The 27,198-nt window shown below is 37.3% G+C and overlaps 1 protein-coding gene across 12 annotated transcripts in view; it reads right to left on the bottom strand.

Moving 5' to 3' along the window:
- The window catches only part of DTNB (dystrobrevin beta), a 307,191-nt gene that overhangs the window by 126,541 nt on the left and 153,452 nt on the right, over nt 1–27,198 (bottom strand). For all 12 annotated transcript variants that reach the window (XR_002323946.2, XR_002323947.2, XR_002323948.2 and 9 more), the window contains one exon: nt 25,508–25,585. Coding sequence is in view for 9 of the 12 variants with exons in the window: in XM_020983941.2 (XP_020839600.1) it covers nt 25,508–25,585 (78 nt within the window). In the remaining 3 variants the exon portion in view is untranslated. The remainder of the gene's footprint in view (nt 1–25,507; nt 25,586–27,198) is intronic.

Here is a 27,198-nt window from a genome sequence, read left to right as displayed (position 1 = left end):
GTATAATTGGTGGGGGTGGACTCTCATACCTGGGTGATGGAAATGGGAAGTGGGCTTCAGAGAGGAATGGGGTTCTAACCCCATACAGGGGTCAGTTAGGAAGAGCTGTGACATTTTGAGAATTGAAGTTCTTTATAATAAGAGAAGCTTCAAATTTATATATGATTTAGATATAAAAGGTCACATCATATCCAAGACACATAAGAAACTGATTCAAATTTATAAGAGCTACTACCCAACTGATAAATGTTCACAGGAAAGAAAAAGGAATTTTCAAAGGAAGAAATCCAACCTAGCAGTAACATATTGAAAAAACACTCCAAGTCATTAATAATTACAGAAATGCATATTAAAACAACTCTGAGGAGCCACTTCCCACCTATCAGACTGACAAAGTTGACAAAAAGGAAAAATGACAAACGTTGGAGGGATTTCAGAAAAACAAGCATAATGGTGCACTGTGGGTTAAGCTATGAATTAGTTCAGCCATTCAGGAAAACAATTTAGAACTATGCCCCAAAAGTTACTCAACTATATATACCCTTTGAACCAGCAATGCCACTACTAGGTCTATATTTCAAAGAGATCAAAGAAAGAAGAAAATGTATATGTACAAAAATATTTATAGCAGCTCTTTTTGTAGTGGCAGAGAACTAAAAATTAAGGGGGTGCCTATCTACTGAGGAATAGCTGAATGAATTTCAGCATATGAGTGTAATGAAACACTACCATGCCAAAATAAATTATGAAAGGGAGGTTTTAGATAAATTTGGGAAGACTTGTATGAATTGCTGCAGAGTGAAGTGAACAGGACCATGGGAACAATTTGTACAATAACAATAATGAAGACAAAAACTTTGAAAGAAAGATGATAGACTCAAGATGCAGAATGAGATACATTTTTGGATGCGGACATTCAATGTTAACAGTTATGTTTATATTTTCCTCCATCTGTCTCTAATATTTTTTCAAGTTATAGCTTTTTCCTCTCTTTTGCTGTAAACATGGTACTAAGTTTCTTCAATTATTTTAGCTTCTTTTTTTAAAAGTGGCTCTATTCCCAATGGCTCTCACCTCCTTTCCTCTTCCTGTTCATCCTCTTATTCATTAGTTCTTTAAAATTTCATTTTTGCACTTTCTTTTCAGAGAGGGTTTCTCTCACTCTCTTGTCTTCTCTTGTAGTCTAGCCTAGACTTTCATTCTCTCATTTTTGCACCCTATAATTATCTAGTCTCTATTCTCTGTATTAAGGCAGCTAGGTGGCACAGTGGACAGAGTGCCAGATGTGGAGTCAGGAAGACTTCTTGAGTTCATCTTCTTGAAGTTCCAATCTGGCCTCAGATACTTACTAACTGTGTGACTCTGGGCAAGTCACTTAACCCTGCTTACCTCAGTTCCTCATCTGTAAAATGAGCTGGAGAAAGAAATGGCAAACCACTCCAGTATATTTGCCAAGAAAACCCCAAATGGAGTCATGAAGAGTCGGACATGCTTGAAATGACTGAGCAGCAACATTCTTTTTATTCCTGATAGACTCATAACTTCCAAGGTATCTATTCTGGGCTCTCCCCTCTTGACAGTTTTTGCCACTGACTTGTACAGCTTGCACCAAAGAATACCCTTTTCCATTGTGCCTCACTCCCAAAACAAAGTTGATTACTGCACGTAACAGAGAAGACTTTTTTATAGTAGGATTCCCAAGTCCCCAACTACAACTCTTGATTATACAGTCCACCACTAATAAATATCTTTCCTCTGGTTACCTTCTTTTTTCCATTTGCTTCAAAATCTTCTCCCTAGGGTCATGCCCTTCCACTCTCCCAGGCACCAGGTGCCCCCAACAGTTCCAATTCCCCAACTTCTGAGGCAGGACAAGTGGTATTTTCAAGTATCAAATCCCCCAGACATACACCACAAAAAGTACCCATCTTCCTTCCACAATATGTTTCTTCACCCATAGGAGCCTCTATCAATGGGACTCTCTTCCACTACTAAACCAAAACTTTCGCCCCCCCTCCCTTTTCATTTCTTTCCCCTACCTCCTCTCCTGTAGGCATTTCTCTTTCTGACACCACAGCGGTCATCTTCTCCTCACTGTTAACCCTTGATTTGACACATGTACATCACATACTTCCTTCTATCTTCTTGCTCCCCTCCTCCCCTTTAATCCTCCCTCCCATTTTGTAATATTGTCCTACAAAAACAAAACAAAACAAAACAAAACAAAACAAAACAGTGATTCACCTGTAGGCAGGGTATCACCAAGTTCTGTCCATAATACCCCAGGCTTATCTCTTCATTGTTACACACTGGCCTTCACCTCTATTTTTTGTGTACATTTAGAAAAAAGTCTCTTATTGGTCTGAAGTGAATTTTTAAATTTAACCATTGCATGTCTTGGAATTTGCAGTCTTGGGGTTTTTTCTGGAGGCAATCTGTGAATTCTTTCAGTTGATATTTCATTCTCTATGTTCAGAAGCTCTGGGCAGTTTTCTTCTATTATTTTATGCATTATTGCATTATGGTTTGATCCTGTTATGTTCTTCTGGGAGACCTATTGGTTCTTAGGCTTTCTTTATACATCCTATCTTCAAGATTAATATGTTTTGTTTGCATGGTGAGCATATTTTTTAAAAAGAAAGTTATTGATTTTTGCTTCTCCTAAATTGTCCTTTGCTTCTGTGTATTTGCATTCCCAATCTATTGTTCTCTCTTTTGCTTTTGTTTTGTTTTGTTTTTGGTGAGACTTGCCATGGCAGATTCCAGTTTTTTTCTATTCTGTCCATTATTTTTGCAGTGTAAGGCACAAATTCTTCTCATACTATTCATTTCTGTTTTGAACCAGTCAGGATCAGCATACAGGATCTTCTGTCTCATCAAGTGTTAGATCATTGTCCTTTGTGCTGCAATATGTACCTAAGCTAATTTACTAGATCTGAAGGCTATTTCTTTCTGCTATTAATGTTTTCCCTGTTGATTTATGTTCGTCTTTAAATTTTTTTCTTCTTGAAACTTTTGAAATTCTAGTCTCCCCCCCACCCATTTTTGCCTCTATTGTTCTCTTTATGACTCTCTGACTTGCTCTCCTTAGAAAGGTTTCTTTGGGGGCTGAATCTCAAAGCATCTCAGCCTTCTCTCATGCTTAGTAATTCACAGTACACCAGCCTAGGTCTCTGCCTCAAGGGACTTTTGGGTGGTCAGAACCATATCCAGCTGGATGCTTAAGTACTTTCCCTCAGGCTTAGTGGAATATTGGGCAGCCCTTGTCCCCCTCCCACTCCCACACACACTATGTCCTCTCCTGCTCCCTTTGTTCCTCAGTTCTTTGGCCCAGCACCAGCAGTTCAGAGAGCTGTCATGCTGGTGCTACAGAGTCAATGTTTGTAGTTTGGGTCAGGAGGCTCTAGAAGAAGAGAGTAGATCTGGTGTTGAGGTCTATTTCCAGCCCCAATACATGTCCTGCATCTTTACCTGTGTTACCAGCTCTCCTGCAGAGTTCTACTGCAGTACAGAAAGCAGCCTACTGAGGTGCTGACTGTATGGCCTCAGCAAGTTCCCATAGTCTGGTGTGCTATAATAAGTATATTATTTGTCTTGGTCCAAGCAGATGCCCTCAGCCTAAAGCTGGGATCTCTACTTCATTAAGAGACCAGGATATGGGGTTGGGTTTTGTTGTGAGTTTGCGTGGGTTGGCTAATACAGCTCCTCTGATGGTTGTGTAGGGTGTAGGAGAGGGGTGCTGAGTTAATTCAATATATTAATCAGTTCATGTGTTAGTTTGTTTTTTAACCTTGTTTTGGATTCTGGGTGTCATCAATCATGGAAATAGCTTAAGTTTCTTTATCTTTGGCATATAATTTCTGTTTTGAAGAGGTCTGAGAGATTGAGTAGATCAGAGGAAATTTCTAGCTCTCCATCTTGCTTATCACATCAGAGCCATAGATTCTTTTGATTATTGGAATGAATAGGTTTGGCAATGGAAAAGTAAGCAACAGTTTGGGGCAAAAGGGAAGGAAAAAACCAGCATTGATATTAAGGAGTTAAAGGAAATTAGATTAAAGATCACTAAGGTCCCTTCCAGCTTCTATGATCATCTAGTCATACTAGCCATGGAAGTGAGTCTGTCAACTAGGACAGCAGTTTACCCATGAAAAGAATTCATAATGGAGGACTGCTTATTACTGGGGAAAGGCAGCTCTGAGATGCAATTTGGGGCTGGAGATTGTGTTCTACTTTAAGCTCATACTTTCACTGTAAAAATGAATTAAAGAGCTTATTTCCTCATGATGCCTCAATTTCCTGGTCTGATAAAATTAAAGAATTAACAATACAATATCTGACATCTGAAGAATTTAGTAAAAATCCCAAAGTTTTTGCCATAATAGAATTGTATATATCTATCCTCTTCATATCTTTTATCCAACAAAGAGAACCCCTAAGAATAAGCTGACCCTGCCTACTACCATTTTTAAATATTAAACATTTGGGGGAGTAAACTGTGAGAAAAGCTAAAGGTCCAAATAGCCTTCTCCAAGTGATCCTTGGACTGAGTTGAATTTAATGGGACCAATTAAACTATTTGAGATTATTTACCTCCTAGACCAAATTGCACCAAGCAGAGGACCCTGCCCCTACTGATTAATTAATTACAAGCCAAAGCCTCTGCACTAGACATCAATCATACTCTTGCGTGTGTTTGTTTGTTTTCACAGTGAATTGACCACTTAGCTTCTCCTCTCATATGGCCCTACAAGGTGATGAAGTAAGATAATGCAAATTAGTCTCTACTCTGTACTAAAATTTCAAACTGAAATAGATCTGTATCTTTTGACAACTGCTATCATAGTAATACTAATGATGAATTACAGATTAAAAAAGCTTAAAAGTACAGTAATACATTTATTTATCTGACTTCACAGAGGCTAAAAATGAATTGCTGTTTGTTGATCTCTAAGGTCTTTAACTTCTAAAATTCTATGGTTCTAAGAAATGAAGAAAAACTTAAGACATAGCTCAGTCTTAAATTTTAACATTTTCATCAGTGATCCAGAAGAAAAGATGAACATCTTAAAATAAACTGACCCATAATATAAAGCTGGGATATTTAATAAATACCCACAAGACCAGAAATAATACCCAGAGGCCTCAAGAGGTAGAGGCTTGAGCCAAAAATAACAAAGGAATTAACCTGGGAAAATGAAACTTCCATGAAACCAAATTAGAAACAGTCAGTGGAAGGCAGAAGTCTAAAAAGTGCTAAGTTGAAGGACATTAGATCCAGAGTTGAAAAAAGAGATCAATTTGCTCCACAGTCAGACAACAATTTGGTGTTAAGGCTCAAAAACCTTGAAACAAAGTCATCTGCCAACAGCTCTCTACATTTTCTGCTTTCCCCTCTATAGTAGTTATACCACAGTTTGCTACTGCCACAATCATCAGCTGGGGATTCACTTTCCTAAACTGCACCCTAACAATTAACTCTAAGGCTTATTTGCAACTGGCATAATTACTCCTCCTCATTCCCTGTCACACTGTTCTTAGTTCCTGGGCCAGCCAAAACTTAAGCTTGGTATCCCAGACTGGCCACCATTCATTGCTTTTGGCCAAGAAGCTTATCAGTTTGTTAATAACATTCGCTAGACATCACTCCCATGCCAAGAACTACAAGGAAACATGAAAGAAATAAAAACAAAGATCTAAATCTGTTTAAGAGGCTAGAATGCATGAAGATCACGTATAATGTAATTAATTAGCATTTGCTAAGTGCCTACTAAGTGCCAGGCAATGTGCTAGATGCTACAGAAAGTAAGATAAAAAATGTGCTAGTCTCTTATGACATTACAAATACATGTAAAATGATACATTTTAGATATCTCCCATGATTGGAATACATTATCCAACTGCTGGATGGGGTAGAAGGGATGTCTCCTTCTGGATGAGTCACTCCACTCTGAGATGCCATAGCCAATCAGGTGGAGTCTGAGGGAGGGGGGAAGAGTAATAGGAAGAGAACATTTTTTCTCCACATGCTTCATCTGGCCTCTAATCCTTTGAACTCTCAAATTCTGACTGTCTCCAGGGCTTATCTATTTAAAGCCACCAACAGTACAGCCAGTTTTCAGTCCAGCCAATTGGATTGTTCCTTATGATTCAAGCAGAGTGAAATGTTCAAACTTAGAAAGGGATCATCAGGTATTAGTTTTATTATGACATCCACGTCTAATCATGTATGACTACATTACTGAAGGAGAAATCCTTCCTCTCTTACACTTATAAATGAAATTGGAAGAACAACAAATAGATGTGAAAGGAATCAGATGTACCAGGTTTTTGGTAGTGATTTATTCTTATTGCTGATAATAATGGAAGTGCTTCACTTCAGTAGTTGATATGCTACATGAGGATGCAGAAATGGCTCATATTACAAAGTCTAGATGAACAGTTGGATCCATTCACATATAAACATAAGAAATCCATACTAGAAGAAACAAAATTTTAAAGCCACTCAGGTTCAATATCTTTGTATCTTAATAAATATATCAAAGAAAGGAAAATTCCAAAGGAACGGAAGACTGTGGTTAACAACATCATCAAATATCAATCTATTTTCCATTTTGAAAGAATCTTTATGGCAATAATCTATGAATCAAAAGTATATTTGATGAAAACACAAAAAATAATAAGCAGACTTCTCATACCATTTGCTACATCAAAGCATGGTTAAACAGATTGACTGTAAGATATGGAAAATATCAAATCACTCATGTGTTTACTGTTTGTTGATCACAAAACAGAGTTTTTCCAGAGATCAATAAACAGTATCAGATAAATAAAGCATTTATTGTTTACTATGTGCTAGGCCCTATACAAAACACTGGAAATATAAATACAAGCAAAAAAAGAGTCCCTGTCCTCAAGGAGCTTACATTCTAATGAAGGAAGATAACACAAAAAGGAGAGGTGGAAATGGTGTGGACATATGGCATGGTGTGAATATGGCTAAGAAGTGGCACGGTGGCTTGGTTCCAGGTAAGATAAGATGAAAGCTCGCCTATCAGAGCAGAGTGACACAGAGTTGGTGTTCCAAAGGAATCCTTCAAATAAGGTGCCTCCCATACATATTTTAAAACTGTACAGTCTCCATTATAGAGGCTCTAAGTATGAACATCAAGAGGCATAAAACAGAAAAATAAAAGCACCCCAAAGGTATTCATCAATGTCAATGAATATACCATGCACAAAATCCAAACAGAAAATTCCCTATATAAAGTCAGGCTCTCCATATACTACATTTTCACTTTGTATTAGGCTGATTGCATCAAACAAGGTCTTCTCAGCTGAGTGACTGACACAGGCAGAAAAAAACTAAGTGAATGAGAAATATCTATTGTATAGATTATAACACATTCACATATAATAAGATGGGTAATCCAGTGAATCAATCCTTCAGTACCCATAGCTTAGACAGGCACTACAGGTAGGCAGTGAGCTGGCCCAGAGATGAATAGGAGGAAATATGGCTGGATCTCATTTGGGAATCTCATCTCAAATTGCTCCCTGCTACAAGAGCCTGTCTTTTGAAAGAAAAAGAAATTCATCATATATTTATTAAGCACCATGATGTGCTGAGTAAGCACTGGGGATCTGTGTATAAAGATCAATCTAGAAAGAGTACAAAGGATAGATTGGAAAGGGGAGAGAGTAGAAGTAGGAAGCTCTACTAGAGGCCATTTGTAATAATACTTCAGGCAGAGGGAAATGTGAACCTATACTAGGATGATGATAGTAAGAAAGGGAGCAGCTAGGTGGCACCATAGTGCATAGAGCACCAGGCCTGGAGTCTAGAAGACTCATCTTCCTGAGTTCAAATCTCCCTGGTCCTCACACATGATACACTATCCCCTGGCCATCTCCCATGCACTCCCTCTTTACACCCATCTTAAAGAATCCTCTCTTCCTTTAGGATACACCACAGGTGCTTCTTTCTTTCATAAGTGAAGCCTTTTCTGATCCCTGTTGTGCCTTCTTTCTTAGGCTACCTTGTATTTAATTATTTTATATTTGTATTTATTTTCTTTATATTTACATTCTTTATGTTTATATTCTTTATATATTTCTTCATATATTTATGTCTTTGTCATCTCTCTCATTAGAATGTAAACTTTTCTGAGTAGCAATTGTTTCATTTGTTGTATTTGTGTCTTCAGTATCTAGAAAAGTGCCTCCCGTATTATGTGCACTTAATAATTACTTGTTGATTGATTCAGGTGAAAGCTGTTGACCACTTGTCATAAGTGTTTTATTTTAGACTTTAGTTTCAGAAGAATTGAACTAAATAATAGAAATCCCTTGCAACTCTGAGAGTCTGATTCTTTGTGCTTCTACTTTTGTCATTGGTACCACCACTCACCTGATTTTCCATCTTCAAACACTTGACTGATTCTCCCTTCCATCCCCCTTACCTCCATATCCAATCATTAAATTCTATTATGCAACATCTTTTATATCTGTCCTTTCCTCTTTCTTACTTCTTGTTGTTGAGTCACTTTCAGTTCTGTCTGACTCTTCATGACTCCATTTGGGGTTTTCTTGGCAAAGATCCTGGAGTGGTTCACCATTTCCTTCTCCAGCTCATTCTAGAGGAAATTGAGGCAAAGGGGGTTAACTGACCTGCCCAGGGTCACACAGCTAGTAAGTGTTTGAGGCAGGATTTAAACTTAGAAAAATGAGTCTTCTTAACCTCAGGCCTTGAGCTCTATCCACCTCATTGACCTTTTAGCATATGCTATAAAAAAAAACTTGCATTAATTTTGTATATATTCTATATATACTCATACAGAGGAGGTGTGGTGCCTTCTCATATCTCTTCTTTAGAGTTAAGCTTATTTTTTTGTAATTCCGCAACATTAATTTTCCATTGTTTTACTGTTGTTCTTTCCAATTACACTGATATAGTTATATATACTGGTTTCCTGGTTCTGCCTACTTCACTTAATCTATATATTTCCATGCTTTTCTGTATTCATCATATTTGTTTCTTACAGCATAGTTACATTCCACTATATTCAAGTCTTATTCAAGTCAAGGTTTAGTCATTCCACAATCAGTGAGCTTCTATGTTTCCAATTCTTTGTTGTTACAAAAAGATGTTGCTATGAATATTGTGGTGTATGTCAAGGGTCTTTCTTTTTGTCACTGACCTCCTGAGGCTATATGCCTAGCAATGGAATCTGTGGATCAAAGAGTATATTCTTTCTAGTCACTGTATTTGAATAATTCCAAATTGTTTTCAAGAATGGTTGGACCAATTCAAAGCTCCATCAAAGGTCCATTAATGTACCCTACAAGCTCTCCAATATTTACTATTCCCATTTTATTTTGCCATTTTTACCAATTTGCTCTATGGGGATTGCTTTGATTTGCATTTTTATTATTATTAATGATCTGGAGCTATTTTCAAATAGTTGTTAAATAATGTTCCTTCCTTTGAGAACTATTTGTTTATAGCCTTTGATATTTATTTAATGGGAAATAAAATTATTTTTAGTCTTATATTTCTATTAACTTTATTAAAGGTTATCATAACCTTATTAAAGATATTTGATAATAAAGATTTTCCTCTAGTAAACAACTTCTTATCCTAGCTACATTAATTTTGTTCATGTAAAAATGTTTCATTGTCATGGAATCAAATTGAACTATTTTATCTATTGTAATCACTTTTATCTTTCATTTGGTTAAGAATTTATCCCACACCCATAGTTGTCATGCCCATAGCTGTGAGAAGTATATGATCTGCTTCTCTCTCTCTCTCTTTTTTTTTTGGTATGACCTTTAATATTCAGGCCACACATGTTTTAAATTTACTGTAATATATGGTATAAGATGTTGGTCTAAACCTAATTCCTCCCAGACTGTTTCCTAGTTTTCCTAGTAGTTCTTAGCAAATAAAGAGTTCTTTCCTAGGCTAGTTATCTTTTGGGGTTTATTGAAAACTGGACTAGTGCAATTATTTCTGATTTCTGTTCTACTGATTCACTTTCCATTATTTAACCAGTACTAAATGGTTTTGATGATTACTACTTAAGAGTGGTTCAGAGAACTCTTATTGGTATCTACAATGACAAAAGATCTAGGAGATGGCCTCTAACATACTGAATCCCTTGTGTAAGATTTATAGGAGGACAGCATAGTTAAATTAAACAAGCATTCATTAACTACCTACTATGCTAAAGCTACTAAAGATACAAAGACAAAAATGAAACTTCCACAGGCTGGTGAGGCATGAATGAAATGCAATCTTTGCCACTGGAGGGATTCTCTCTCTCTCTCCTCCCTCTGTCTCTCTATATATAATGTACATACACACACACACATATACATACACATTATATGTGTGTGGGTATACATATACATATACATACATACACACATACATATATACACACACACACACATATATACTTATATGTATGTGTATATATATATATATATATATATGTATAAATGAGAGTATAGCTCCAAGGAAAGAAAGAAATGTTTCCCAGGAAATGACAAAGGGGTTTTCTATTCAAGTAAGACCAAAGACTCTGGAATTCCTTGCTAGCTCTAGAAGCTTTGAGCAGTCACAATTATGCAAATATGGGTTAAATTCTCATCCAATGCCTTCTCTACCAAAAGCAGTCAGGAACCATGAACTCAAATAGCATTTAATTAAAACAGAATAGCAACCATAGATAAGGAAGTTGTCATCTCTCATAAATTTCCATCCTGGTGGGAGAGGACATACTGCCTAGATAACTGAGGCTGCTAAGATGACTGGATATGTAATATGATTGGAACACTTGTCAGAGCCGCCTTTCCTGGCAACCTGCTATGCTTCAATATTGCTTTACTTTTTATAACTAGTGAACCCTCTGACTCCTAAGCTGCCTTTACCAAGTTACTGCTGCCATTTGCTGCAGTATTCAAGTGTTTCTGGGGACTCTTCTTCCTTAGAGGTAGAAGAAATTTTTCCTCATGACATCACTTTTATGAGTCTAGCCTGAGGCAAGATGTCTGGGGACTAATCAAAACATTTTACATCTTCTGACAGCTCAAAATCGAGGACAGCACACAAAAGAGACTCTCAGCTAACTGACAAAACATCTTTTCAACTTCATTTATCTTTCCCTCCATTTTGAACAAATAGGAAGTATCCTAGGATCCCTTGAGTTAGGTTAGGGAGAATAAATTCCTTTAAACCTCAGTGGGAATGGTGCTGGTGACCTTTGTTCTCCATTCCTGTCACTGTGGCAAAGGCCCTTGTTCTCCTTGTATTGCCTCGAGTCTCATGTTATTAATTTGTCAGTAGCTATCAGAACAGGACGTACCAGAAACAGGTTATTCACCTTAGCACTGCTTAATAATGTTGGCTGACTTCCCAAACAATCAAAATTTCTTAAAATGAACCTGGGTTATAGTTGCCTTACTTACCCATCATTAGATTTCATTTTAGTTGAAATAGCTGAGGTGCAGATAGAACATTTTGGCCTGCCCTGAGACTACTGGGACTGGCCTGTAGTACACAAGGAGGGCAGACAGCTGATCTCTGGCCCAAACTCATGAAACTTGGGTTGATTTCTTGGACTTCAAAAGATCTGATGCTACATTAAAATCTTTTATGGCCTTCAAGGTACTCCTAGAAGTCTGAAACAATTGCATCTGGTTTTAGAAATTCATTTTGGCTCAGAGAAGATATTAAACATTTTAGACTCACCTTTAAGAGTAATATAAACCCTCAGGGAAATGAAGCTTTGAATAAAGGTCCTTAATCTGGAGTTCATAGACTCCCCCAAGCACTTGGGGGGGGGGGCTCTAGATAGAGTTCAGGGTATCTGTGGACTTTTCTGTGGACTCAGATGGGGGGAAATGACATCTTTATTTTTAGTAACTTCTAATTGGAATTTAGTATTTCTTTCAATTATTTAAAAATATTCTGATAAAGGGTTTACAGGCTTCATCAGACTGCCAAAGAGGTCTTAACTAAAAAGGCTAAGAATGCCTGCTCTCAAATGAACACAGGCGTCTTGGGGTCAGCTAGGGTGTGTTCCCTAAGTGTTGGAGCAGTTCCAGACTAGAATGGGGTCTTTAGGTCTGCTGTTATACACACTCATCCTTGTGATGCAGGAAGCTTAGTTACTTCTGTTCTTAAGTTTTGCAACTGAGCCTAGGCTCCTGGATACCAGAGATCACCTCAAAGCCTAGGAGCCAGTGTTAATATCTTGGCACAGGGCCAGGTCATGAGGATAGAAAGCAAATAGTGCCCTAGTAAGTAATCATCATGAAGAACCAAACATTAATCAAAATCAAGAACCACAGGACTAGCTAAGCCAAAACGCAAGCTAGAAGGCAGAAGGCAGAAACTGAAGCTGGAGTCCTAAAAGAAGTGAGGTTGTTGCAGCATCAAACATCTAAACAGAAATTATTGTTGAACAAACAGTACTTTCAATTTTTTTCCTTTTTCAGCAAAAACAATAGTATTTTCTTATTCCCTCTCAAAGACAGGAATAGTCTAAGAGGGCCCTTCTAGCAACAAAAATGCTATGAAAATCAACCAAGAAGGAAAGTAAGGAATTTATGACATTTGTTGTATTTCTTTCTATCAAAAATTTCCATTAATGAACTACTTTATTGACAAAATTGTAGTATTAAATCTTTGAAGAATTTATTCAATCCTTTTGTTTTTAGTGATGACTTATTTTAAAAGCATTTATTAATGCATTTTGTCGCTACAGCATATTTATTTCTATTTCCTTTGCTACCCCCAACCCAGCAAGCACTTCCTTGACACAAAGATTTTAAAATAAAATGGGAAAAAAGTAGTTAAACAAAACCAACCAACAATTAACCATGTTAGACAGTATATGCTAAATTCCATATCTGCAATCTCCCATCTTTGCAGTAAAGGAAAGGAGATACATTTTTTCCTTTTTTCCCAAGGTTAATCTTGGTAATTATAATACAGAGTTCCATTTCACTTTATCTTTCCTTTAATTTACATTGTCATATTTACCACATATTACTTTTCTGGTTTTGCTTACTTTGCTTGGTATTTGTTCACAGAAATTATTTATGCTTCCATGAATTCTTTATTTTTTTGTTTCAGGAAGACCCATCTTCCTGAGTTCAAATCTGGCTTATGATACTTACTAGCTATGGGACCTGGGGCAAATCACTTAACCCTCTTTGCCTCAGTTCCCTCATCTATAAAATGAACTGGAGAAGGAAATGGCAAACCACTCCAGTGTTTTGGCCAAGAAAGCCTCAAATAGGGTCATGGAGAGTTGGACATGCCTGAAAAATGACTGAACAACACCATCCTATTACATTCATGTACCACAATTTGTTTAGCCATTGCCCAATTAATGGGAACTTTTATTTCTAGTTATTTGCTACCCCCAAAAGAGCTGTATTATGTTGGTATACAGGAAATCTTTCTTTTTGTCCTCGATTTGCTTGGAGTATATATGTGCCTATAGCAGTGAGATCTCTAATGAGAATGGATATCGTGATCACTTTTAAAGCATCATTGCTTTACCGCATATGACTGACCTAAGTCATAACTGCAGCAACACTGTACTATAAATGAGAGATTTTATTATAAAAAGAATGGAAATATTATAGTTGAATATGGCATATCTGAGCAGTGTGACCATAGCAATCTTGGACTTTTTAGGGCTTAAGGCTTTAGTCCTCAAACTGCATGGCTGTGAGATCCATCTGCCACCTGGTGGCAGCATACCAAATTGCAAAATCAGTTTTTAGACCCTGAAATAAACCCCTTTTTTTATTTTTTGAGTTTCTTTTCTTTTCTTTTTCCTCATTTACTTGTGAAACAAATTTTAACATTTTTTAAAAACTTTGAGTTCCAAATTCTCTCCCTTCCTCCTTCCCCACCCCTCCCCCCTCACTGAGAAGGCAAGCAATTTGATATACATGTATAGTCATGCAAAATATTTCCATAAAAGTCATGTTGTGAAAGAAAACATAGGGAAAAACCCTCGAGAAAAATAAAGTAAAATAAAAGTTTGCTTTAATCAGCATTCAGACACCATCAGTTCTTTCTCTGAGGATGGACAGCACCTTTCATAAGTCTTTCAGAGTTGTCTTGGATCACAGCATTGCCAAGAATAGCCAAGTCGTTCACAGCCAAACATCTTACAGTATTGCAGCTACTTTGTACACAGTACATTTCATTTTGCATCAACTCATGTAAGTCTTCAAGGTTTTTCTTAGAGCATCCTGCTCATCATTTCTTATAGTACTATAGTATTCCATTATAATCACATACCACAAATTGTTCAGCCATTCCCTAATTGACGGGCATCCTCTCAATTTCTAATTCTTTGCCACCAGAAAAGAGCTGCTATAAACGTTTTTGTACATATGGGTCCTTTTCCTTTTTGTTTTTTATCTTTTTTGGGATACAGACCTAGTAGTGGTATTGCTAGGTCAAAGGGTATGCATGGTTTTATAGCCCTTTGGGCATAGTTCCAAATTGCTTTACAGAATGGTTGAATCAGTTCACAATTCTACCGACAATGCATTAATGTCTCATTTTTCCCATATCCCCTCCAACATTTCTCATTTTCCTTTTCTTTCCTATTAGCCACTCTAATAGGTATGAGACAGTACCTCAGAATTGTTGTAATTGCCATTTTTCCAATCAATAGTGAGTTAGAGCATTTTTTTGATATGACTATAGATGGCTTTGATTATTTCATCTAAAAACTGTTCATATCTTTTGATCATTTATCAATTGGGGAATGGCTTTTATTTTTATAAATTTGACTCAGTTCTCTATATCTTTGAGAAATGAGGCCTTTATCAGAGAAATCTGCTTCAAAAATTTGCTTCAAAAAATTACTATTGCTAACTGTATTTCCCTGTAACCTATTTCCCCACTGTTTATTCTATTCTCTCTCTCCCCCGTCCCTCCTCAAAAGTGTTTTGCATCTGACTATCCTCTCCCCCAATCTGCCCTCCCTTCTATCATCCCCCTTCTTTCTCCCCTTCCCCTTCTACTACTTCCCTTTAGGGTAAGATAAATTTCTATACCAACTTAAGTCTGTATATAATTTCCTCTTTGAGCCAATTCTAATGAGAGTAATGTTTATTCACTCTCCCTCACATTCCCCCTCTTCCCCTCCACTATAAAAGCTTTCTTGCCTCTTTTATGTGACATAATTTACCCCACTCTATCTCTCTCTTTCCCTTTCTCCTAGTACATTCCTCTCTCACACCTTAATTTTATTTTTTAAACATCCCTTTTTGATTCAAAATGGCAACAGTGATTGTATTCCTTTAGAAAGGCTATTACTTCTTTGCAAACAAGGCACAATATTTTGTCTCTCACGTAAGTAAATGAGTATCTATTTGTCCACTCCAGATTACACACTCCATGTTCTGATTCAATCTTCCATTTTTTTTATCACCCATTTTACAAAATCACCCCCAAAACTTTAATGTTAGAACCAAAAAAATCTCCACTGCAACTGCTCACATACAAAGAAATATTGAATTGAGTGTCTGACCTTGGAGAGAACACCAAACATTCATGTAACTTGGAGGTCGGCCAAGCAGGGAGGAAGGGGAAGAAGCCCTTGAGGTATTGCCGCTCATTGCATAGCAGGCATCAGTTGCATTGGTGTGTGGCTGCACTTACTTCATCCCTGTTCAATATCAGTAATAACTGAAAACACAGAGAAAAGATAAGACTCTTGCTCTTCTCGGACAAGAGACAAACTGATGATGGTTGGTTGCTGTGGGTCATGTAACAAATAGCAGAAAATGCGCAGTGGCAACCCACCTGACAGGCGTAATAGTTACCAGTGGAAGGCAGATTAAGTGGGGCACAGAAAAAGTACTTATTACATCTTTACTTTCTTTTACATCCTCTACATTTTTTTGTAGGTCATGTGAAATCCTTTGGCAGGCCACAAGCAGCCTGCAGACCATATATTATGTAGACCTGGTCTATATATACTCCTCCTATCTGCCCCAATAATGAGAAAGTTCTTATGAGTTACCAGTGACATCTTCCCATGTAGGAATGTAAACAGTTTAACCTTATTAAGTCACTTATGACTTCCCTTTCCTGTTTACCTTTTTATGCTTCTCTTGAATCCTCGTATTTGAAAGTCAAATTTTCTATTCAGCTCTGATCCTTTCATCAAGAATACTTGAAAGTCCTCTATTTCATTAAATATCAATTTTTTCTCCCTGAAGGATTATACTCAGTTGGATAGGTGGATTCTTGGTTGTAATCCTAGCTCCTTTGCCCTCTGGAATATCATATTCTAAGCCCTCTGGTCCTTTAAAGTAGAAGTTGCTAAATCTTGTGTTATCCTGATTGTGGTTCCATGATACTTGAATTGTTTCCTTCTCGCTGCTTGCAATATTTTCTCCTTGACCTGGGAGCTCTGGAATTTGACTTTAATATTCCTTGGAGTTTTCATTTTGGGATCTCTTTCAGGAGGTGATCAGTGGATTCTTTCAATTTTCTATTTTATCCTCTGGTTCTAGAATATCAGGGCAGTTTTCCTTGATAATTTCTTGAAAGATGATATCTAGGGTCTTTTTTTGATCATGGCTTTCAGGTAGTCCAATAATTTTTAAATGATCACTCCTGGATCTATTTTGCAGGTCAGTTGTTTTTCCAATTAGTTCACATTATCTTCTATTTTTTCATTCTTTTAGTTTTGTTTTATTGTTTCTTGATTACTCATAAAGTCATCAGCTTCCATTTGCTCAATACTAATTTCCAAGGAATTATTTTCTTCAGTCAGCTTTTGTACCTCCTTTTCCATTTGGCCAATTCTACTTTTTTTAAAAGAGTTTTTTAATTCAGTGAATTTCTATGCCTCTTTTTCCATTTGGCCAACTCTGCTTTTTCAGACATTCTCCCTGCTCCACTGTGGCCACAAGTTCTGGTGTGCTATTGTTCCTCCTTGCCCTGGGACTGCCCCTGAGGACCGTGACTTGGATCCAAGTATGGGCAAAGTAATAAGTCCTGCCTCAGGGCTAGCAAAGAGACCCCTGTAATCTCCTTCTGACCAGTTGTTTGACCCTCTTAGCATCTGTGGGCTAAGAGCTCTGGAAGCAGCTGCTGCTGCTGCTGCTGATTCAGTAGCTACCAAAGCTTGTTCCTGGTTTGCTGGGACCTGGGTTGTGCTGCCATGGCCTTTGCTGGACTCTGTTCTACTCTCACCCAAGTGCAACAGACCATTCCTGCTGATCTTTCAAGTAGTCTTTGGCTAGAAAGTTATTTCACCCCATGCTTCTGTGGGTTCTGCTCCAGGAACTGTTTTATGGAATTATTTAAAGGTGTTCAGAGGGGTTTTGGGGAAAGCTTAGGAGAGCCGCTGCCTCTTCTCCAATGAACCCCTTTTAGAAGCAGAAACTGAAATTTGAGTTATGAAGTGACAGCAAAATGTCACCAAAAATATCACTGTTACTAAAATCCTTATAACAGACTTCCCATTCAATGACCCATGTCAACATTAAAGACAACAAAATTCTATTGGACAAGCCTTTGGAGTTCAGTGTAACCAGAATGGAGGTGTGTGTACCTACCAGTTTTTGTCCTTGCAAATCCCAGAAAGTAATCTGACTGGGGAAGGGGGTGGGGTGGGATAAAGATATATGTGTGTGTGTGTGTGTGTGTGTATACATACACACACACACACACACACACACACACACACACACATATATATATATATATATATATATATATATATATATATAATTTAAATTGATCTATTAAATGTCATTTTCCAAGTTCTGAACTTTTCTTAGATTTTAGTTTTATTAGGTATTCATCAATTTAATTAATAACAATTATATAGGCATCCAGGAGAAATACAGAGAAAGAGAGCTCTTAAGAAAGCCAGAAAAGTACATCTTGACAGGAACATGCCCTGAGGATCTGAAAATAGGGGCTGTGTCATCTTCTCCCCATCATATGGGACTGGGCATACTGTTCATTCCTTAGAATCATAAGAGTTTGAGTTTAAAGGAATCAAAGGTCATCTAGTCCAACTCTCTAAATTATATGAGGCAACTGGGGCTTAAAAGCTAATTGACATACCCAAGATCACATAGCTATCTGTCCCTGGAACCAAGGTCCTCTGACTTCAAATATAGAACTCTTCCTAATATATCACACTGCACTTCTTTCAGTAGGGAACACATTATAGTTTTTTGCATTCCTCTACCTGTAAATCTCTCTAAGAGGTAGGTAAAGCTTCCTTACTTGACTCCACCATTGTTGACCCTTTCTAGTGTCTAGAGAGAAAATTATGTAGGTGGAAAAAATGTCCCATGCCTATGTTCAAAGCTAAATAAGACAGGACCCTTTGATGAGAGGTCTCCCTAAAGCTGTCAGATGATGATTTGCTTAGCAGTTAATCAACATAATGTATTTACTTTTTCTTTAGCTATACAGCCAGTCAACATTTTTTAAGCACCTACTACGACCAGGGACTCTGCTAAGTGCTCACCTGTTCACTTGCCTGGCCAGTTTAGATTCAAAATTATAAATGAGGCTGAAAAATTTCTCAAGACAATCTCTGAACTTAAAATGAAACTCAATAGTACTTTGAAGGTTCTATTGCTTTTCCTAAAGCAACCTCAGAGAGAAATTTTAAAATAGTTCTGCATTACTTTAAGTAATTTCCTGAATGCTACCTAAAAGCTTTTAAATCTGTATGGGTCTTACCTCCTCCAGCAATTGTTATTTCTTCTTATCCCTAATCCTTATTACTTTCCTGTTCTTTAAGGCTGCCCCTCTTTGTTACTTGGACTCACTACCATGAAAATGAAGGGTATATGATTAGAAGGACTTATAAACAGAAAATTGAAGAGACTGAAAATAAAAAAAAAGACAAAATTAACATCAACACATAAGAAGGAATGATTTGTGACAATTCCCAGATAATAAAGCTTGGATAGTGTGGGGAATAAAAAAAATAGTACTTGGCTTACAACTAGCTTTTTATAGCTTTTCAAGTTCCAATCAATCATAAACATCAAGTAATATTAATTAAATTACATATGCACACGTACACACACACATGAGGCTAATACCTAATCCTGCCTCATCACTGTAGTTGTCTATTAATTGACAATCTATATATGGAACTATGCCTAGGCTCAGTTAAATAACAGTTATAAAGTTTTGGATGGTAGGTGTTATACAAACACTTCTGAATGTTAATGACTGCAGCAGCCACTGCAGCCAGGAGGAGCTGCCAAAGGGCTCTTGCCCTTGCTTTGTGGGCTGGATTGGTCATGAAATGCAGCCAGTATGGGCTGAAGCCTATAATGGATGTGATTCCTGCTCTAGTTTAAAGCAGCAAGTCTAAGTCTGACAGGAGAGGGAAACTAATAATTACTGTGTTTGTCAGAAACAATTCTTTCCAATGATAATTCTCTTAAATGATGATTTAGAAATATTCAAGCTTTTAATCGATGATATCTCTCAGAGTCAGATTTGGTGAATGTCTATGCCAGAAGGTCTCAGTTAAATGAGAATGGAATTCAGCCACAAAAATGGAGCAGTGGGAAAGCTGGAAGTTTGCTCAGTCCTTTGGGTGGACTCTGGAAATCTGCCAGGATGGAGGACCCTGAAGTCATATAGGATTATGGGTTAATTTTGTAATTACTCAACTTTTGTTTCTACTTTTTGAAAGAAGAAAAAAATCAAGAACAATGAATTCCTGCTTAGACTCGGAAAGAATGTATAAGGACTAGTTATTTCATGACCATATTAAATGATTTTTTTATAATCATACAGGAGAAAACAAATCACTAGTCCCAACTCCCATATGGGTTTCGATCTGGGGATCAATTTTTCCTTTTATGTTAAGTTCATTAGCCTCCTCGTAAAATTTCTTCCATATCTATTTTTAATAAGAATGCAGTGTAAAGCTGAAAAAAATACACTCATTTCTATCATACTCAAGCTGGACCTTTAATTTAGAAATAAACTGATACATCATTCTGTAACTGTGGTAGTGCCACTTGACTTTTAACCTGTTTGTGCTTCTGAGGCTCAAAGACAGAGACATGTACATGTATACTGACCCTTTCTGCCCTTTAATTTTCCATCTTGTGAGTCATCTTTTAGAATAAAGTTCATATTTGAACAAATTTTGCCTATATATAAAGTATAACATGTTCCTCTTCGTATAAATAAAGTTAAAGGCATAAATATAATAAAATTGTAGCAGTCTTGGAGAAGTGGTTAAATAAAAAAGGGCCTAAAGAAAAAGGACAGAAGCTATAAATAGAAATAGGAAAAGATATCTGATACTATACAAATATCATGGAAATGGGTTTATGGGTTTAAATAATATTTAGGTCTGGAAAGAACTTTAGAGATAACCTAGTTCAACTTCCTTATTTTACAGATGAGGACACTGAGGCCCAGAGAATTTGCCAAAGGGAGTGAGTGGCAAAGCTCGGTTTAGAACTCAGGTCTTCTGCCTCCAAATCATGGTATTATAGAAAATGCCCCAGATTTTACGTCAGCTCTTTCAAATATTTTAAGATATCAACCATGTTCTCTTTAAAGCTTTTATTTTCTAAGCTGAACTTTAGTTCCTTCAACCAATTCTCCTATGATGTAATTTCAAAGAATTTCAACATAATGACTAATGAGCTGGACAGAGTCGATCCAGAGGAAGGCAAACCATTTGTATAACAGGCAATTAGAACTGAACATGATATTCTACATAAGCTGTGATAGGACATCAGAGTACAGTGAGGCCATCACCGACCTTGTTCTGAACACTATATTTCTGTTCATATACCCCAAATTTTATTAGCTCTTTCCTGACTGTCAAGTTGCCTTGGTATTACTATGATGATGAGCTTCAGAATGTAGTTGCATTGTTTTACAGCTGAGGTAGAAGAGCAATTAAAGTCACAGAACATCAAAAGTTGGACAACAGATCAGAGATCATCTAGTCCAACCTGCATCTGACCAAGGATCTCCTTTGCAACTCCTCCCCCAATAAGGAATCACTCAGACCTTGCTTGCAAAAGGAAGCATCTGACAAGAATGCCATCTATGTCTGTGTCCGTTATTGACAGTCTCTGTAACCAAGAACAATGAAGTCAGTGGTTTCTTTTCTCTCATCCCGAAATACTTTATTATATCCTATTTCTAAGTTTTCAAAAAGATAGGCAGAGAGTTACTAAACACAACTATATTTAATAATATGAACTGCAGCCTCAAAAGGCAAAAAACTAGGGAAGAAGGCAACCATTTTGCTACTCTGTCTTAGGAGTAAGAAATAGTCTTTCATATCACAGACCATATTTTTGTAACTTTAAGATTTTGACACCTTTGAAAATTAAATTCATTTTATATCTAAGATCAAAAGATCACAGAATTAGAGTTGGAAGGGGCCCCAGAGATCATCTAGCAGGGTAGCCTAACACTCTCATAAGAGCTAGTAAGTGTCTGAGGCAGGATTTGAACTAAGGACTTTTTGATGCCAAGTCCAGTACTCCACCCATTATACCATAATGTCACCACCTTATATTTGTTAGTATGGTTTTACTGCCATTGTTGTTCTGTTACTTCATGTCTGTAGAGGAAAAACTTTTTTCCCGAAATCTTTGTATTTACTAGCTTCTCTCACTGTGTCCATGTCACAAAGAAGTTGTTAAGAACCCCTGTTGCAGGACACCATCTGATCTGATATAGTCTGTCAGGGGGCACAATTCTGAATGCATTCAACTTCAGACTCTTCTCTTTTAGCTGCATTGTAGAATGAACAAAGAAAAAAGAGTAAGTCTTTTGAGGAGGTACATATAACTACTGTCTAGGAATCTTCATCATTTATCACAGGGATCATGAAGAACCAATGAAGAAGCTCACATTTATACAACAAATGCTCACCTCTCATATTTTGAGTCCATGCTAAATATGCAAGGGTTATCTCCTTGGAAAAGCCAAGTTGTCCAAACAGTATTTTACCATAAATTCACCTCTTTTCCTAAGTACTGTATTCCTGACCAGTTTGACCCAGTTCAACAATCTCTTTTAGACCTGTTACCTAGCTTTTAACTCATTTATTTTGCTGTCCATCCTCCAAGGCAAATACTCATGGACCTAAAGATTCAGGCACTCAGAAAGCTAACAATTTCACCCAGAAACCTCCTTGGTTAAACCGCTGGATGCTGGAAAATGTCTTAATTCCAACTGAACAATAGATCTGATGGTGACTTTTGAATGTGATTGTTAGTTGTTACTAGCTAGCTTACAAGGGTCAGATGCTAAAGAATATTGGAAGCATGGCTGCAGGATGACTTTTATGCCATGACCACTGATGCTACTCAATCATCTCCTGCCCTCCCCACAAGTTAATACCTTTTTCACAACAGCAATGGCAAGAAACAGTCAATTCCTCTAGCAGCCATGTTGCTACAGTAACAAATGTAGCATGTTTTATAGCCTTTCATCGGTACTCATATCCAGCAAGCATTTATTAAGGACTGACTACATGCAAGACACTGTGCTAGGTACGGGGGATACAAAATCGAAACAAAAAACAGCTCTTGGGGGAACTTCCATATTAAGAGTCTTGAAAGAAGAGAAGTATTTTAAGAGGCAGAAGTAAGGATGAAGTGCATTCTAGACACGGAAGACAGCTTGTGCAAAGGCAGACAGGCAACAAGCCTGGAAAGGTAGGCTGCAGCCAGAAAGCGAATAACAGGCATTCAGCTGCCTTGGGTACGCAGCAGTGATGTTAAGAACAAAAACTTAAGTGACATACATACACAGAAGAATGGTTCTCATGGTAGACTTCTCCATTGTACAACTGTGAGTTAACTTTTTGGTGACTTACTTTTGCCTCTTGGATCTGTAATGGCAAAGTTCCTCTATTATAATTTTGCTTGTTTTTTTCCATCTGAAACTGCCCTTTAAGGTAAAACACTACATGTGTTTCACACAAAAAATCTGAGCAGTAAGGACAGGAGAATTTCTCTGGCATATCTAGGGAGTTAGGAGAGATTTAGTTATTTTGAACTCTCTAAATCCAAGGTTTGATAGCATATGAACATTTTCAGTCAAACCTCAAATGCAAGAGGGTCTTCCTTATTTTGCCATCTGAGGATAACAGAAGTTAGAGTGAGAAGAGACCTTGGAGTTCTTGTAGTCGAATTCCATCATCATTTTTCAGATGCAGAACTCAGTATCAGAGAGGATCAATGATTTTCTAGAGGTCTTCTCAGAGGGACTTGAACTCTGTGGAGTTTGTGGACATTGAACTGGTCACCTGCCAGAAGCCCAACTGCCATGACTGATTAGACTAAAAAGAAACCAAATACATCTTCCTAACTGCTGTCCAAGTCATTGGAAAAGTGCTCATGTCCTACAATCAGGTATTTATATTCAGGTAAAACAAATCTGCAGGGTTTTGTGTCTTCAAGTGGACCCTACATCACCTGCTTATGCCTACTGTAATAAGTTCCTAACTCATTAATTCTAGAACATCCAGTACTATGTTATACTCTTTCTCTCCAGGGGATATGGCCAGTGAAAACTTCACAAAGATAACTATAGATGGAGACCAATATAATAATAAGGAAGGATAGTCTAAATGACTTTAGAAACCTGAGATAGTTAAATTAACATAAAGTTATGTTTTGAAAGGGAAACTTGGGGAATGGGTTGTAATTTGTTCCTAATTTTTTTCCTACTGAAGTAATAACTGCAAAAAAGGATTCTCTGGTTACTATATATACACCCTTAAGGAACTTCTGTTTGCTACAGTATAAAATAAAGGTAAATCAAATAGAAAGGGAGCCATTTTATACTGCCCTCTCAAGTCCTGATGGAAGAGCTGATACTTGAGATAAATGAACAAGAAACACTGTTCTCAGTGCCTTGACGGTTCCTAATGGAAACCCCCATACTCCTCTCAGAGATGGAGTTAAGTGCTTGAATAAAGATGTGTGTGCATTTTAGAATCATAGATTATTAGAGCTAGAAGTAACACTAGAAATGGTTTTTAGTTGAATCCTCATGATTTACAAAGCAGCAAATTGAAGCTAAAATGAGTAAACGAACTTGCCAAAAGTCTAACAACCAGTCAGTCAGGAGCAGAATTCAGGAAACTTGAATAATGTTCTGTGACAGCATGCTGTCACCTTTCTGCATGAATGATCAAAAGGAAGTTCAGATGATTAACTCAAGAAATACCTTTCAGGAACCAAAATGGATCTTCTGGGAATCAAAGAACTAAAATTCTACACTTGCTGTACCTCCTAGCTGAGACTATCTGGGTCCTACCAGCCATCACCAAGGTGAAGGCATACATAAACATAAGCTCAGGGAAGTAGTAATACATACTTGAACCTATCTGCAACACTGGCAATGAAATGTTGAAATAAAATACAACTGCATGAAAATGCTTTTTTTGGGGGGGGAGGGAGTCTGTAGTAGACTTGATCTGCCTTGGTAAAATATTCTGAGTAATAATAGCTAGCATTTAAATAGTGTGTTCAGGTTTGCAAAGTGCTTCACATATTAGCTCCTTTGATATTCAAAACAACCTTTTAAAGTAGATGCCATTATTATCTTCACGAAGAAACTGAGCCAAAGAGGAGTTAAATTGCTTACACACGAGTGGTATGCAGCAAGATTCAAACCTAAGTCTTTCTGGCTCCAAGTCCAGCATACTTTCCACTAAGCCACATTGTCTTCCACAATAAACACTACTTAAAACTAACCTAATTCTACCACTATGTTTTTGGTGTTTATGAGTAAGCAAGAGAAGAAAAAAACCCAAACACTGACTTCATAGAAATTAATAAAAGGGAAAAATAACAACTCATATGGCATATTACATTTTACAAAGTGCTTTCCTCATCTAGTGTTTAGCATGGTGCCAGGCACCCAGTGAATGCTTAACAAATGCTTGTGGACTTTACTGTATTGTGAAGTGAATAGTTTAAATATTATCATATCCATTATCAAGATAAGGAGACTAAGGCTCAAGGGTTGAGTGACTTGACCACGGTAACATTAAGACTTGAATCCAGGATGTTTTCCATATACAGAGGAGTCAGCCATGTAAAAAGCACAAGAAGACAAGAGGAAGGCCTTCTCTCTGGGGAGGTGATCAGCAGAAGAAGAGAAGCATGACATACTGGGTAGACATCACTGATGCTTTCTAACTTCTATGACCATGTGCAAGTCACTTAATTTCTCTGAGCTTCAAGTTTCCTCAAAAGAGGAATGGGGATAATCACACACATAGTAACTACCTCACAGGATTGCTATAAGATTAAAATGATATACTCATTTGAGAACACTCAAATACTATATATTACATAAAGCTCTTTGCCAACCTGAAAATACCAGTTTGTGTCAGTTTTGTTGTTGCTGTTTTCTTGTCATTAATATAGCTCCTAGGAGCAAGGAACTAGGTAACAATACACATACCTTTTGGTGGGAGTGGGAACTCCAGAGGACGTATGACTAACCACTGTATCATTCATGTTGGTCAGGGGGCGAGGAGGGCTGGAAGAAAAGATATTTCATCTCTATTAATCATTACTCATATGACTTAAAAAAACATGAGAGAAAGCAGCAAAGACAAAAGAACCAACCCTTTGTCACATGTGAGAAGCCTGTGGCAGCCAAGCAGATAGGGCACAGAAAAATTTTAAGCATAAACAAGTTAAATGTAAGCCATATCCTCTTTCAGAGGCCCCATAACCTTTGTTGCAAAGATTATGCAAATAACTTTAAACATCTCATCAGAAAGATGTCACTGAATGTTGTTTCTGCAGTTTTAGAACTGAGGTCCTAAACATGCACCTCTACTCAACTACCATGTGGGGGCAGTGTGCTGCATATGCCACAGTCAAGCAAGGCTGGCTCTTAAAACTAAAATATCACATGGTAGTTCTACATTTTCATCCATCACCCACTCATATTTATAATCACAAAGTTTCACTTTTAGTTATATAAAATAGATAACATTAATAAATCAACTAATCTTACAACTTTAAAGAAACATTAAATCCAAAGAAGATACCCCAGGATCTTGACTTTTTTCCAGTATGAAGTATTTTTTTAACATAAATTTTTTTTCTAGACTCTTACTGGACAGTAGTTATATTATTAGTATTAATTAAGGAAATATATGATTATGAAAAAATACAGTGAATTCAGCAATTCTACTAAAATAGTCTATGTTTCATTAAACTTAACAGTATCTACCAACATCTATCAATATATACTTATTAAATTCCAGTTATGTGCCAGTAACTGCGCTAAGCACTGGTGATACAATGAGAGGCAAAAGACAATCCCTACCCTCAAGGAGTTTACAATCTAACAGAGATAACATGGAAACAAATACATTCAAACAAGCTATATACAAGATAAATAAGAAATAATTAACAGAAGACACCAGAATTAAGATGAGATGAGGAAGGCTTCCAGCAAAAGAGATATTAGTTGGTAATCAAAACAAAGTCAGTAGTCAAAGCAGAGGAGAGAGTGGTCCTGGTGTGGGAGACAGCTAGGGAAAATGCCTAGAGCATGGGCAGCTAAGTGGCGCAGTGGATAGAGCACCAGCCCTGAAGTCAGGAGGACCTGAGTTCCAATCCAGCCTCAGACCAAACACTTGACACTTACTAGCTGTGTGACCCTGGGCAAGTCACTTAACCCCAATTGCCTAAAAAAAAAAAAAAGAAAAAGAAAGAAAAGAAAATGCCTAGAGCCAAGAGATAGCGTCTTGTTGATGGAACAGCCAAGAGGCCAGTGTAACTGGAATGAAGAGTATGTGTTGGAGAGTAAGATGTAAGAAGACTGGAAAGGTAGGAGAGGGCTAGGTTAATGAAGGGCTTTGAATGCCAAACAGAACATTTTGTTTTTGATCCTGGAGGCAATAGGGAGTCAGTGGAGTTTACTGAGTGGGCTGGGTTGGGGTGTGTGATATTTCAGACTTGTGCTTGAACCAAATAACTTCAGTGGCTGAATGGAGGATGGGCTGGAAGAGTGAGAGACTTGAGTCAGGAAGACAGACCCAACAGTAAACTTTTCCAACAGTCTAGGAGTGAGGTGATGAGGGCCTGCACCAGAGTAGTGGAAAAGTCAGAAGACAGAAAGGGATGCATTTGAGA

This window comes from Phascolarctos cinereus, unplaced genomic scaffold, assembly GCF_003287225.1.
Source record: "Phascolarctos cinereus isolate Bilbo 61053 unplaced genomic scaffold, phaCin_HiC Scaffold_2;HRSCAF=192, whole genome shotgun sequence".
NCBI lineage: Eukaryota > Metazoa > Chordata > Mammalia > Diprotodontia > Phascolarctidae > Phascolarctos > Phascolarctos cinereus.
Note: the sequence above shows the minus strand (reverse complement) of the source record. Positions and strands in the feature narration are given on the sequence as shown.